Source organism: Urocitellus parryii, chromosome 4, assembly GCF_045843805.1.
Source record: "Urocitellus parryii isolate mUroPar1 chromosome 4, mUroPar1.hap1, whole genome shotgun sequence".
NCBI lineage: Eukaryota > Metazoa > Chordata > Mammalia > Rodentia > Sciuridae > Urocitellus > Urocitellus parryii.
In genome coordinates, this window is record NC_135534.1 from 46956363 (window position 1) to 46969840 (window position 13478).

The 13478-nt window shown below is 35.0% G+C and overlaps 1 protein-coding gene across 1 annotated transcript in view; it reads left to right on the forward strand.

Moving 5' to 3' along the window:
• The window catches only part of Pik3c2a (phosphatidylinositol-4-phosphate 3-kinase catalytic subunit type 2 alpha), a 113339-nt gene that overhangs the window by 53418 nt on the left and 46443 nt on the right, over window positions 1-13478 (forward strand). The window contains exons 7-11 of the mRNA XM_026398977.2: window positions 288-367; window positions 498-561; window positions 10434-10577; window positions 12247-12295; window positions 12376-12586. Coding sequence (XP_026254762.2) covers window positions 288-367; window positions 498-561; window positions 10434-10577; window positions 12247-12295; window positions 12376-12586 — 548 coding nt within the window. The remainder of the gene's footprint in view (window positions 1-287; window positions 368-497; window positions 562-10433; window positions 10578-12246; window positions 12296-12375; window positions 12587-13478) is intronic.

The following is a 13478-nucleotide window of genomic DNA, read 5'->3' on the forward strand; positions in this document are numbered from 1 at the left end:
CAAGTGCCCTTGAGTTGAATCCCCAGTACAAAAAAAAAAAAAAAAAAAAAAGAAAGAAAGTAAAGAAACTAGATTTAAATGCATTTACACTTAAAAATTAAATATTTTTCACAATATTTGACTCACTTTTTGAGTCAATTATAAATTATATTTAATTTTGCTAGTATTTTATCTTTAGTTCTGAAAGATTAATTTCAAGACTGTATCATACATACATTTAACCATGTTAAATTTGACAATAAAGAATGATTTTTATGGTAAACATTTGTGTATATATGTTTGTTTAGGCAGAAGATGATGAAGCACCTGTGGATTTAAACAAATACCTATGTCAAATAGAAAAACCTTATAAAGAAGTCATGACAAGGTATGCATCTAAAGCATTAGTTTCAGGTTTTCAAACTTCATTTTGGGTGTGAATACATTGATTTTGATTATGAAAGCAGTCATTTTTGTGTATAGTATTCTTCAGCCACAACAACTGTTCTTTGTTTCAGACACCCTGTTGAAGAACTCTTAGATTCTTATCACAACCAAGTAGAACTGGCCCTTAAAATTGAAGTAAGTTTTAATCCACATTTTGGGATAATGACTTGTTTCTGTTGATTCTTGTTTCTATTGTCTCTTAAATGCTAATATTGGCATTGGATTGAATATTTAAAGACATTTTAAATTGTATTCTTGGTGTCAATGTGTGGTATTTTTGTCTCACCCATTTTATTAACAGTGATTCTTAGTTAAAATGCTTGTGTTAAAATGTTAAACCTCATTTCATTTCAACTTCATTCTGGACCCTTCACTTCAATTCAGAAACATTTATTCACTTATGAAAATGAATGATGTAATTTCTGTGGATCAGGAACTCAAAAACTAATTGTGGAGGATTTAAACACCCCCCACCCCCATACTGAGGATTAGACCCACAGGCATTCAACCAGTGAGCTACACTCCCTGTCCTTTCTGTTTTTATTTTGAGACAGACCTTGCTAAGTTACTGCAGCTAGCCTTAAGCTTACAATCCTCCTGCCTCAGCCTCCCAAGTAGTTGGCATTGTAGGTGTATGCCAGCATGCCCAGTTCAAAATTTTAGTAGAATATCATAAATGTTAATAAAGAGGTATGAACTGAGGTTCTTTGCGAGATCAAGGTAGTTACCTTACCCAATTTAAGGGTTTAGGGAAGGCTTCTTAGAAGGAATGTTACCTGGAACAACTCTTAAATGAGTTAGTCAGAAAAATACTGGGATTTCCATATTTAAAAAACTATACACATGTGATACTTATATGGCATACAAGTCTGAAATGAAGGTGGAGAGCTGACATTCAAAATAGAAATCGGGGCTGGGGTTGTGGCTCAGTGGTAGAGTGCTTGCCTAGCATGTGTGAGGCACTGGGTTTGATTCTCAGCACCACAAATAAATAAGTAAGTAAAATAAAGGTCCAACAACAACTAATAAAATATTTTAAAAAATAAGAGAAAAAGAAATAGATATAAGTTACCACCTTATAATTGTCATGATGAAGTTTTGCTTTATCCTTTAGGTCAGGGAACCGTAATCAGTTCATTTTCTGTTTTTGTAAAAATTTTTCTTTTGTGGTTCTGGGGATTGAATTCAGGACCTTGCCTATGCTAGGCAAGTGCTTTTCCCCTAAGCCACATTCTGAGCCCCAGTACTTGCACTCTTTTTTTTTTTTTTGAGACAGGGTCTCTTCAAGTTGCATCCACGCTAGCCTTGAACTTGTGATTCTCATGCCTCGGCCTCCCAAGTTTCTAGGACTATAGGAATGTATCACAATGTCCAGCAGCAATAAATAATTTTTTAAAAGCAACCATACCATTTGTTTATACTGTCTATTGTCATTTTTATTTATACTCAAGTAGTTAGAATAGGGACTATGTTCTGCAGAGTCTAAAACTATTTATTGTTTGACTCTTTTCAGAAAATATCAGTCTAACTATTTAAGGTTTTTTTTTTTTTTTTTTTTTTTTTAAACTAAGGATAGGGAGTAAGGTGGATAGGTAATTTGTTTATTCCTAAGCTCTGAAATCACTGTGGCCATACTGTGGAAGTTCCATTTAAGAGTGGCAGTAGTTAGGGAGATCCTTTGGGAAGAATTGTTACAGTAGTCCAGGTATAAAGATAATGAATTGATCCAGACATGGTATTACATACCTGTAATCTTAGTGACTCTGGGAGGCTGAGATAGAAGGATTGCAAGTTTGAGGCCAGCCTCAGGAACTTAAAGAGGCTTGTCTCAAAAGAGATGAGGGATGTGACTCAGTGGTAAAGTGCCCATGGGTACTTTATCAAAATAAATAAATTGCATGATAAAAGTGAAAAGGAAGGAACTGATTAACAATAGTTGTGAGATTAAATTTTTTGGGTGGGTGATGGAGCATGGAGAAGAAAGAGTGTAGGTTTCCATATTTTAGTTACTAGAAATTCTTATCAGTATTTAAATGTATTTATTCTTACGATTTTACTATCTCCTCATTATGAGGCAGTGTTGTAGGTGCTAAAGATATTAGAAGTTAACAAAAAGCCTTCCTGCCCTCAGAGAGTTTTAGCTGAAGGAGACAAAATAAAATAAATTAGCAAAATATGCTGGGCGCAGTGGTGCACGCCTGTAATCCCAGCACCTAGGGAGGCTGGGGCAGGAGGATCGCTAATTCAAAGCCAACCTCAGCAAAAGCAAAGCGCTGAGCAACTCAGTGAGCCCCATCTCTAAATAAAATACAAAATACTGCTGGAGATGTAGCTTGAGTTCAATCCCCGGTACCCCTCCCCGCCCCCAAGAAAGCAAAATATGTTATATCACAAAGTAAGTGCTATAGAGAAAAATATAGAAGGAGGCTAATATTGTAATTTCAAAAAGGTAGTCTCAGAGATGACATCGTCGAGAAAATGAATTTGAGTGAAAATTGCCAGTGGAAGGGAGGGGAAAAGCTGTCTAGATGCTTGTGGCTGTAAAACAGTGAGAGGGGCAACACTGGAAACAAATCCATTCAGAAGATATTTTGCTAGCCACAGGAGAGGTAATGATGGCTTAAATCAGGATGACTACAGTAGAATTGATGAAAAGGGGTTGAATTCTGGGATATATTTTGAAGTTAATACTAGGAGGATTACCCACAGATTGCAATTGCATATAGAGCATGAGAAGAGAAAGTTTAGGGTAACTCCCAAGATTTTCTGAGTAACTGGAAGTTATAGTTGCCTTTTTTTTTTTTTTTTTTTAATATAGTTGCCTTTTAGTGAGATGTTGTAAACTGAGAAGAGAGGTTACTGGGTGAAAATCAGGAACACAATTTTGGATGTTATGGTTTAGATGGATATTATTTATCCAAACAAGTTGAATAGGCAGTTGATATGAATCTGGATTTCAGTACAGCAGGATCCAGGCTGGAGATAATAAACTTGGGAATCATCAGAATATAAATGGAATTTTGCAGCTGTAGACTAATGAAATGCCCAAGAAAGTCATTGTAGGTGGGGAGGGAAGAGTTAAACCATTTTAAGACAAAAAAAATCCACATAATCCAGTGTTAGCCACACTACTTTTTATTCTCTGTGCACCAAAACTCCTGAAAGTTATTTGGTTTTTGCTGCTTCCATTTCCTCTTTTCCCATTCTCTTCTTAACCCACTTTCATTGTTAGCTCTTCCCTAAAACCACAACTATTAAGGTCATCAAGGACTTACATGATCCTGAATCTAGTAGTAAGTTCTTATTCTTTATTTTTATCAATGTTTCTGTAGTTGTGTGTGTGTGCATGTGCACTTTTTAAAAAAAATATGAATTTTTTTATACCTTCATTTTATTTATGTATTTTTATGTGGTGCTGAGGATTGAACCCAGGGCCTCGAATAAGCAAGGCGAGTGCTCTATTGCTGAGCCACAACCCCAGCACCAGGTGTGCACTTCTAAAAAATGTTTTTATCTTATTTTTACTTGTAAATAATTTGACATGCTTATAGGGTATAGTATGATGTTTTGATACATGTATACATTTTGTATATCAAATCAGGGTAATTAGCATGTCTTGCTCAAATATCATTTTTTTGTGGTGAGATCATGAACAATCCTCGCTTGTGACTATTTTGAAATATACAACATGTTATTGTTAACTATCATCATCTTACAACGTTAGAACACCAGAACTTATTCCTCCTATCTTTCTGTAGTTTTTGAAACAATTGATCATTTCTTTCATCTTGAAACACTTAGCCTCTGGGATAGTATCTTCTTGACTCACCCACTCCTATTGGTTGCTCTGTCTCACTCTGACTTGTAGTTTCTTCCTTATGATATCCTTATCTTCCTGACCCTAAAAGTAGAATGTCCCAAGGCTCAGTTCTAGGACCTCTCCTATTATTCATATCCTTGGGGATTTTGCTATATCCCTATCCTGACAACAGCTCTTAAATTGTTGTCTCCATCCTTGAACTTTTAAATATCTATTACTTAGCATCTTTATATGAATGTCTAATTAACATCTCAAATACACAAAACTGAATTTTTTACTTTACCCTTTATATCTGTTCATCCATAAGTCTTTCCTTTCATGGGTTTTCCCACCTGCCTCCCCTAGTACTAGGGATAGTACCCAGGGATGTTCTACCACTAAGCTACATTCTCACCTCTATCTATCTATCTATCTATCTATCTATTTATTTATTTATTTTTGAGATAGGGTCTGACTGAGTTGCCCAGTCTGGTCTCAAACTTGGACTCCTACTGCCTTAGTCTCCCGAGTGACTAGAATTACAGGCGTGCACCATTGTGCTTGGCAAGACTTTATATTTTGAAGAGCAGTTTTAGCTTCAGAGCAAAATTGAGGAAGGTACAGAGATATTCCATATACTTAACTGCCCTACCCAGGGCATTATTTCTCCTTAATAAGCAGCACTATTCATTTGCAATGGCCAAAACTGAAATCTTCCTTGACTTCGCAAGAAAAAGATCTTTGACATCCCACATTCAGTCTATTTCTCATCAGTTTTACCTTTAAAGCAAGTTCAGAATGTGAACACTTTTTATCACTACCAAAGGTGCAGTCGGTTGCATTCATTTCTTAATTTGTCTCCTAACTTGTATCTTTGTCCTTCTACAATCTGCTTTTCACGGGCAACGAAAATGATCTTTTAAAAGTAAGATAGTAAATGTAATGCAGTATCTTGGATTATATTTTGGAAGAAAAAAGGTTACTGGTGGGAAATCTAATAAATCTGAATAAAATCTGGAATGTATTCAATAGTAATGTACCAGTATTTAAGTTTTAATTTTAAAAAAAAGTTTTAATTTCAACAAATACAACATGGTTATGAAAGTTGTTACTTAACCTAGTTTATATGGGAACTCTCTGTGCTATTTTTGTAACTCTCTGTATCTAAAATTATTCCAAAACAAAAGCTTATTTAAAAAATGTAAAAAAAGAGCATAAAGCAAATGTAAAATAAAGGAAAATCAAAGCCAAAAGATTTTTTTTGTAAAAATGAATAAAATGAATAACCTTTAAAAAGATATTATTTTATACCATTCTTTTGCTCAAAATTTTATTTATTATCTTAGTAAAATTCAAAGTCCTATTTTATCTGACCTACTGCCTCTGATTTGGCTCCTTACTACTACCTTCTTTCTTTATTTCTGGTTGATTTTCTGTCAGATATGCTCCCCATGGGGGACTTTGTTTTTGTTTTTCCATTCTTCCCCTAGATATTCGCATGGCTCACTGTTTTATTAAGTGAAGTACTCAAAAATTACCGGAAAGCTTTTCACTGGCATACTTATTTAAAATAGCAACTCTCTATCATATTTACCACCCCCCTTTATTTTTTATACTTTTATTATAATCGAGGTGTAATTTATGTATAACATTTATCCCTTGTATGCACAAAAGTCAGTGATTTTTTAAAAATAAATGCTACATGTTCCACCATAATCCAATTTTATTTATTTTTTAAAATATTTTATATTTAGTTGTAGTTGGACTCAATATCTTTATTTATTTATTTTTATGTGGTGCTGAGGATGAACCTGGGCCTCGCACTCGCGAGGTGAGCGCTCTACCGCTGAGCCACAACTCCAGCCCCCACAATCCAATTTTAGAACATTTTTATCACTCTCCAAAATTTCCATGTACTAAAAAGTTTTCATTGCTCCTGGCTTTTTAGTTTCTTAAAGATAAGATGTTAATTCATTCTGCTAAAGTGAGATTATGATGGCAGTAGGGCTTTTGAGGCAAGGAATAATGGTTAGTAATTGTCTAAGGAGAATGGGAAAGAAAACTTATCAAGGATAGATAAAATGATTATTAAGTGGCATGGAAGTTCCTGCTGAAATTGGGAACTGTTGAATTGTGTGATTGTGAGGTTTTCTTAAAAAGTGTTCAGCTTCCTGGTAGAAGAAACAGAGAAAAGAAGTATCTGTGTTCAACAAATAGTTTGATCAGAATGAGGGATTGAAGACTGGGACTAAAGGAGGTCATGATAACAATATGATATTGTAGATAAGATTCTAATAAGGTACAGTTTTTTTGGTTGAAAATGTCATTCTTCTACATGGGAAATTTATATAACTAAAGATGTTATTACAGGACATAGAATAGAAAGTCAGATTAAATATCCAGAGAAAGGGCTGGGCATATAGTTCAGTTGGTAGGGTGCTTGCCTTGCATTCACAAGGCCCTGGGTTTCATCCCCAGCACACACCAAAAAAAAAAAAAAAAAAAAAACCCAGAGAAAAATATGATATGTTGTGGGGAAAATAACTATATATCATTAGTAAGGTTTAGCAGTCATGGGCCATCCAGGAGACAGACTGTATATTATTTGAACAAAATGTTTAAAGAATCATAAGTAAAAAATGGTTTTACCCTTTTTAGTAAAAGGGGACTCTAAGGCAGGAATTGGCATACTATGTCTCGTCTCACGCACCAGTCTCACTTGATGCCTGTTTTGTTTCTTTAATATTTTTTTAGTTGTAGATGGACCTTTATTTTATTTATTTATATGTGGTGCTAAGAATTGAACCCAGTGCCTCACACATGCCACTGAGCCACAACTCCAGGCTCCTGATACCCGTTTTTAAAGTTTTATTCTACCAGACACAGTGGCCAGAGCCTGTAATTTCAGCTACATGGGCATCTGAGATAGAAGGATAGCAAATTTGAGACTAGCCTGGGCAACTAAATAAGACTCTGTCTCATAATAAAAATATAAGAGGGCTGGGAATGTAGCTCAATGGTAAGTGTGCTTGCCTAGCTTTGGGTTCAATCCCCAGTACCACCAAAAAAAAAAAAAAAGAGAGAGATTTGAGACCAGATGCAATTTAGCAAACCATGTCTCAAAGTGAAAAAATATAAAAAGATCTGGAAATGTTATTCAGTGGTAGAATGCTTGCCTAGCATGTATGTGGCCTGACCTGGATTCCATCCCCAGTATTACTACCATCACCACCACCACCCCCCCCAAAAAAAGAAGAAAAATTTCTATTGACCACAGCCACAGTCATATACTTACGTATTGCTTGTGTCTGTCTTCAAACCTTAACTTATATTTGAATATATGGCTCACAAAATCTAAAATATTTACTTACTAGCAGCCTTTTAAAGAAAAATTTTGCCAACCCTGCTCTAAGGGGTCCAGAGGTAGCAAGCACAAAAAGACAGCTATCAACTCTATGTTGAGGAAAAATAGACAGTGAATTAACATGAGGAGGCCTTTCCCCCTTACTCCAGACTGAAATTCAGCCTCTTGGAAAAGCACATGACTATTACAGGAACATATAGGCTACACATGGCAAAGAAACTTGCTAAATGCTAAGAGCAATAGCCAAGTAGGAATAACACATGGCATTTTTGGTTGAAAGGTGACAGGTGAGGCCAGCAAGCCATTGAGATGATAATGATTATGTTAAGATGTGCATTCAATTGGATATTAGACCCCTGCTGTCCTGCTGTCCGCCTGTCCACCTGCTACTTTGGAGCTGTCATGGGACTCCTGGAGAGTTCCCATTGGTTGAGGAAGTGCAGTAGGAGGGATTTCCAGTTGGTGTGGTGTGGCCCAGGAGAAGGACGAGTGTGGCGTGCACGGAAGTTTTGGAAATAAAGTTTGTTCCTGCTTGAGTGGCTCGTGATTTTGTGCTTATCCAGAACTGTCACATAGGGAGAACATGGTCTGATACTGTCTTTGAGGACCTCTGGGCATCCTCACTGAATTAAAAAAAGAAAGAAAAAAAAATGGGACTAGAACCCACATGGGAAGTATCTCCCTGCTACTTTTGACTTGTAGTATCTATTCAGTGCCTTTTGTTTGCAAAACCTAGCAATATACTGGCCTACAAAGAAATGTTTATATGAGTCTAATTCCAGTATCACAAAGTACAACAAAAGAAGGGTGGAGTTGGAAATAGACCAATACATTGATAAATGATGGAGAATAGTGTCAGACAATGAATGGTATGAGCCTTTAAACTGGAATGGTTTTTGTATATAGGTGAAGTGAAAGGAAGTAGAAATATAAGTCAAGTAAGCAAGGGGGAGAGCTAGAAAACAGGTTCTGAGAACTGCAGAGTGATTGGATGTTTAAGAAAACAAGATAGTTTTATTGAAGCTTAAAGGTAAAGGGAACATTTATGTTGGTTTATGGTAGCTAAGCCTCAAAAAAAGAAATTTTAAATGTTTAAGGGATGGTATAATAGTGAGTTTCAGCCTTTTTAACAGTACTTGGCATAAATGTTTTATGAATTAATTTTATATATATGCATTGTTTTCACTTGTTTTTTTTTTTTTTTTTTTTTTTGGCTAGGGTTGTTGGGAATTGAACTAGTTCTCATCTGTGCCAGGCAAGCACACTACCATTAGATTATATTCTCCCCAACTCTTAAAAAATTTTTTTAATAAGTTTTACAATTTATAATCAACATAATAATTATAAATATTTATGGGTTACAGTATGACATTTCAGTGCATGTGTAAAATATGTAATGATCAGGGCAATTGGGATATTCATCACCTTAAACATTTATATTTCTTAGTGTTGGGGACATTCAGAATCCTCTCTACCACCTATTTTGAAATATACAATTAGTTGTTGTCGACCGTAATTATCCTATTATACTAGAGAACAATTAGAAGTTATTCTTCCTGTTCATGTATTTGAATTTGTTTTTATACGTTTCTATGGCTTTTCTGAGAAACTTTTATGGTGAAATCAAGTGTAATGGAATGATACAGAAGAATTGTCTTCAAGAAAGTTTTTTTTAATCTTGAAAAAACTTTGAAAGTCTTTGACTGTACATAGAAAGTTGACTCACTTCTAGCAGCTATTTCCCGGTGTTATTAATATGTGACTGACTTCTTAGGAACTTACTTTTTGTTTGTTTGGTGGTGGTGGTGTGGTGGTGGTGGTGGTTTTTTTGTTGGGTTTTGTTTTGTTTTGTTTTGGCAATGAGAATTTAACTCAGGAGCACTTTACCACTGAGCTATATCCCCTAACCCTGTTTTTTTTTTTTTTTATTTTTTTATTTTGGGACAGGATCTCACTAAGCTGCTTAAGGTCTCACTAAGTTGCTGAGCCTGGCCTTAAACTTGCAGTCCTCCTGTCTCAGCCTCTCCAGCTGCTGGGATTACACATGTGCGCCATGCTCAAAAACTTAGTTTTTGATACCAGATTTTTGCAGGAAGGAAAGGAGTGTTGTTTTCTTTCTTTCTTTTTTTTTTTTTTAAAGTTTTTTTAATATTTATTTTTCAGTTTTCGGTGGACACAACATCTTTATTTTATTTTATGTGGTGCTGAGGATTGAACCCTGTGCCCCGCACATTCCAGGCGAGTGCTTTACCGCTTGAGCCACATCCCCAGCCCAGGAGTGTTGTTTTCAATGTGCAAATTATGCCCATGTGAGAGTGAGAAGTAAAAGAAATCCAGCTGGACATGGTGGTGAAGCTGAGGTAGAAAGATTGCAAATTCAAGGCCAGCCTCAGTAACTTAGCCAGGCCCTAAGCAACCTATTAAGATCCTATCTCAATATTAAAAAAAAAAAAAAAAAAAAAAAAAAGAGCTGGTGATGTGGCTCTGTGGTAAAATCCCTCTTGGTTCAATCCTCAGTACCTCCCACCAAAATATAACTCGGAATTTTTCTAAGGATTTAGTAATTTATTACTAACTTATTGCCTTTAATTCTGATTCTAATATGAAATTAATAACATTTACATACAAATAATTTTGTCAAAGTGAAAAATTATGCCAGCCCTGTTTTAGTTTTAGTCTCCTTCACAATAAACCATATAATTGAAAAGCCATCTAATTTCCTTTTTGTCACAAACAGTAGAGGATAGCTGTTTTTAGGCACATCTGAAATATCTAGTTTCTGACTTCATCTCTGAAATTGGTCCTTTAACTTTTACATAGTTCTGTTTATTTTAACTTTTATAGAACCAGCACCGAGCCGTAGATCAAGTAATTAAAGCTGTTAGAAAAATATGCAGTGCTTTAGATGGTGTAGAGACTCCTGCCATAACGGAATCAGTAAAGAAGCTAAAGAGAGCAGTTAACCTTCCAAGGAGTAAAAGTGCTGATGTGAGTATTTTTATGTCTTTAAGTGTCACTTAAATTGGAATGCTTTTGTCTTCCAATGGACAAAATATTATATTTTTAACTTTGGCTTTTTTTTTTTTTTAAGTTGGTCACTTCTTTGGTTAGATGGGGAATTCATTGGTAAAGAGTATGGACTGCCTTAGAAGAGCTTTGTGAGAACTGACATTGAATAGGTGGATGCCAAACTATAAACCCTGTATGTGTAGAAGAAGACCTCTGGCATAAATGAATTGGTTAGGGATTTAAAGATAAATCCTGAATTGAGAGGATCTAGAGGGTAATCACTTCTCTCGATGGAAATATCCATGATTGTCAGTGGGAGATATCAGACATACCACCTATCTATTGAAAAGACCAAGAAACCTCTGAAGAAGGCCTGGTTTGCTTGAGAAGGTGTAGGTTATGAGCCCTTTCCTTATGTCATGTCAGCCTTTAGTAAGAGATTTTCTTCAAAGTATTTCCATGCTAATTTAGTGAAGTCTGTTCATAGATATGTTTATATCTTAGATTGAAAAGATAAGAGGAAGGGTGGGTGTTACAAGCCACTATAAATTTAAAGGAAGGGAAAGTTATGTCACTAGTGTGCTTCTCAATCTCTATAAGGTAAATTTTTAGTCCACTCATTCTCACACAGATCCTATCCATATAGTATATAGAGATTTGGGCTTTTTTGGCAGCGAGGGGGCTTCTTTTTTGCTACTTTTTAGAACTTAAGAAAATACATATGAAATTACTTGGGAAGTTATCAACAACCATGGTTTTTTTAAGCTGGGTGCTATGGCACATGCCTGTAATCTCAGTGACTCAGGAGACTAAGGCAGGAGGATTATAAGTTTGAGGTCAGCCTGCACAATTTAGTGAGCCCCTGTCTCAAAATTTAAAAAAAAGGACTAATTGTGGCTCAGTGGTAGAATGCTCTCCTATCATGCATGAAGCACTGGGTTTGATCCTCAGCACCACATAAAAATAAAATAAAGGTATTGTGTCCATCTATAACTTTAAAAAAAAAAAAAAAGGACTAAGATGAAGGTCAGTGGTAGAATGCAGTTGGGTTTAATCCCCAGTCTTGGGGGATAGGGGAAGAAAGGAAAAGAGGTTTTTGTTTTGTTTTGTTTTCACCAAGTGATAATAAATAGAAATCTAGATTTTTTTCTTTAAGGATATTCTTATCATGCTCTTATAGAGAAACTAATGAAAATAGAATGCTGTATTAATATACTTCACTTCTGGGTTTCAAATTAATTTATTTTGAGTTTCTCTGATTTTCTTGATATTAATATCACCTCTTTATTTGGTTGGGGTTTTCCTTTCTTGCTTTCAGTTTTCATTATTTTATTAATTTTACAAACACTTTGGGAAGTTTCCCCTAGAAAAGATTTCTTTGACATTTATTTATTTATTTATTTTTTGGGGGTGGGGTGGGGTGGGGGACACAGGGATTGAACTAAGGAGCATTCGACCACTAAACCACATCCCTAGCCCTATTTTGTTTTTTATTTAGATATAGTGTCTCACTGAGTTGCTAAGTACATTAGGCATGCGCCACCAAGCCCAGCTGATATAACATTTAATTAAATGTATCAAAGATACAGGTAAACATTTTATATTACATCGTGGGCAATTTCTGACTAACAGATGTGTGTGTATGTAGGTGACTTCACTATCTGGAGGAGGAGATACTAGCAAGAGCTCAACAAGGGGTATGTTTTTAGATTCTTTACATTTTAGCAATAATTATTGCTTTTCCAGAGAATAATATTAACATTTTCTTTAAATCTAGGCTCACTGTATCCTGAAAATCCTGTTCAAGTAAGCATGGACCAATTAACTGCAGCAATTTATGATCTTCTCAGACTCCACGCAAGTTCCAGTAGGAGTACTGCAGACAGTATTCACAACAGCAGGAGCATCAAGGAGGCATGGACCACAACAGAACAGCTCCAGTTTACTATATTTGCTGCACATGGAATTTCAAGTAACTGGGTATCAAAGTAAGTAACATTTAAGAGAACATATGCACAGCTTTACCTAAAAGCTATTCTGTAAAATGTTAGTCACATCCATTATTTTGGTGTTTAAATGGATATTACAGCGATTACTAGACCTTTGTGATTTTCATAAAAATTGCAGAGATGTTTGATGCTATTCCAGTAAAAAATAGTACTCCTTCTACATACAGAAAGGACAGGAAAATATATGTTGAAATTTACTAGAGCAAATACCATTTAGTTAGTTAGTTAATAAGATTGCTGTTTTTCCTTTTAAAAAAAAAAAAACTAGGGTCATTTGAAACAGTTTAATGGGACTAAATTTTGCGATTTTTTTTTTTCCTCCCACTGTTTAGTATCTTACAATCTACTACTGATTGATAATCTTTGAAATCTACAAGAGCATGTTTCTTCTATTGAATTTTTAATATGGGTTTTCCTTTTTTAACTTTTTTTCTTTTGTCAATGCATTTAAGTCAGCAAATGTTTGCCAATTTTAATTTATTTGTAAATGACTAATATAAACTGAAAAGTTAGAAATTAATATTTTTAGTGAAGTAGTTTTCATGGTAACTTAATGTTGTAGTTCAATGCAGAGATATCAAACATAAATTTTGCTAAATTGAATTTTAGGTTAAAATAACACCACTACCACCACCACCAATAATAATGATATAACTTGAAAGCTATTATTTTAATTCTTTCAATAAATATTTACTGAGTACTAGGTATGGGCAGAATTCTCAGTACTGCTTTCCTCCAATATGGCTATTACTGTCTTCTAAAGATATTAGTTTACTGCTTCATACACATTGTTACACACACGGCTTCATACATATACATGCACACTTATACACACTCATAAATTCAGAGACAAAATATGAACAAATACCCA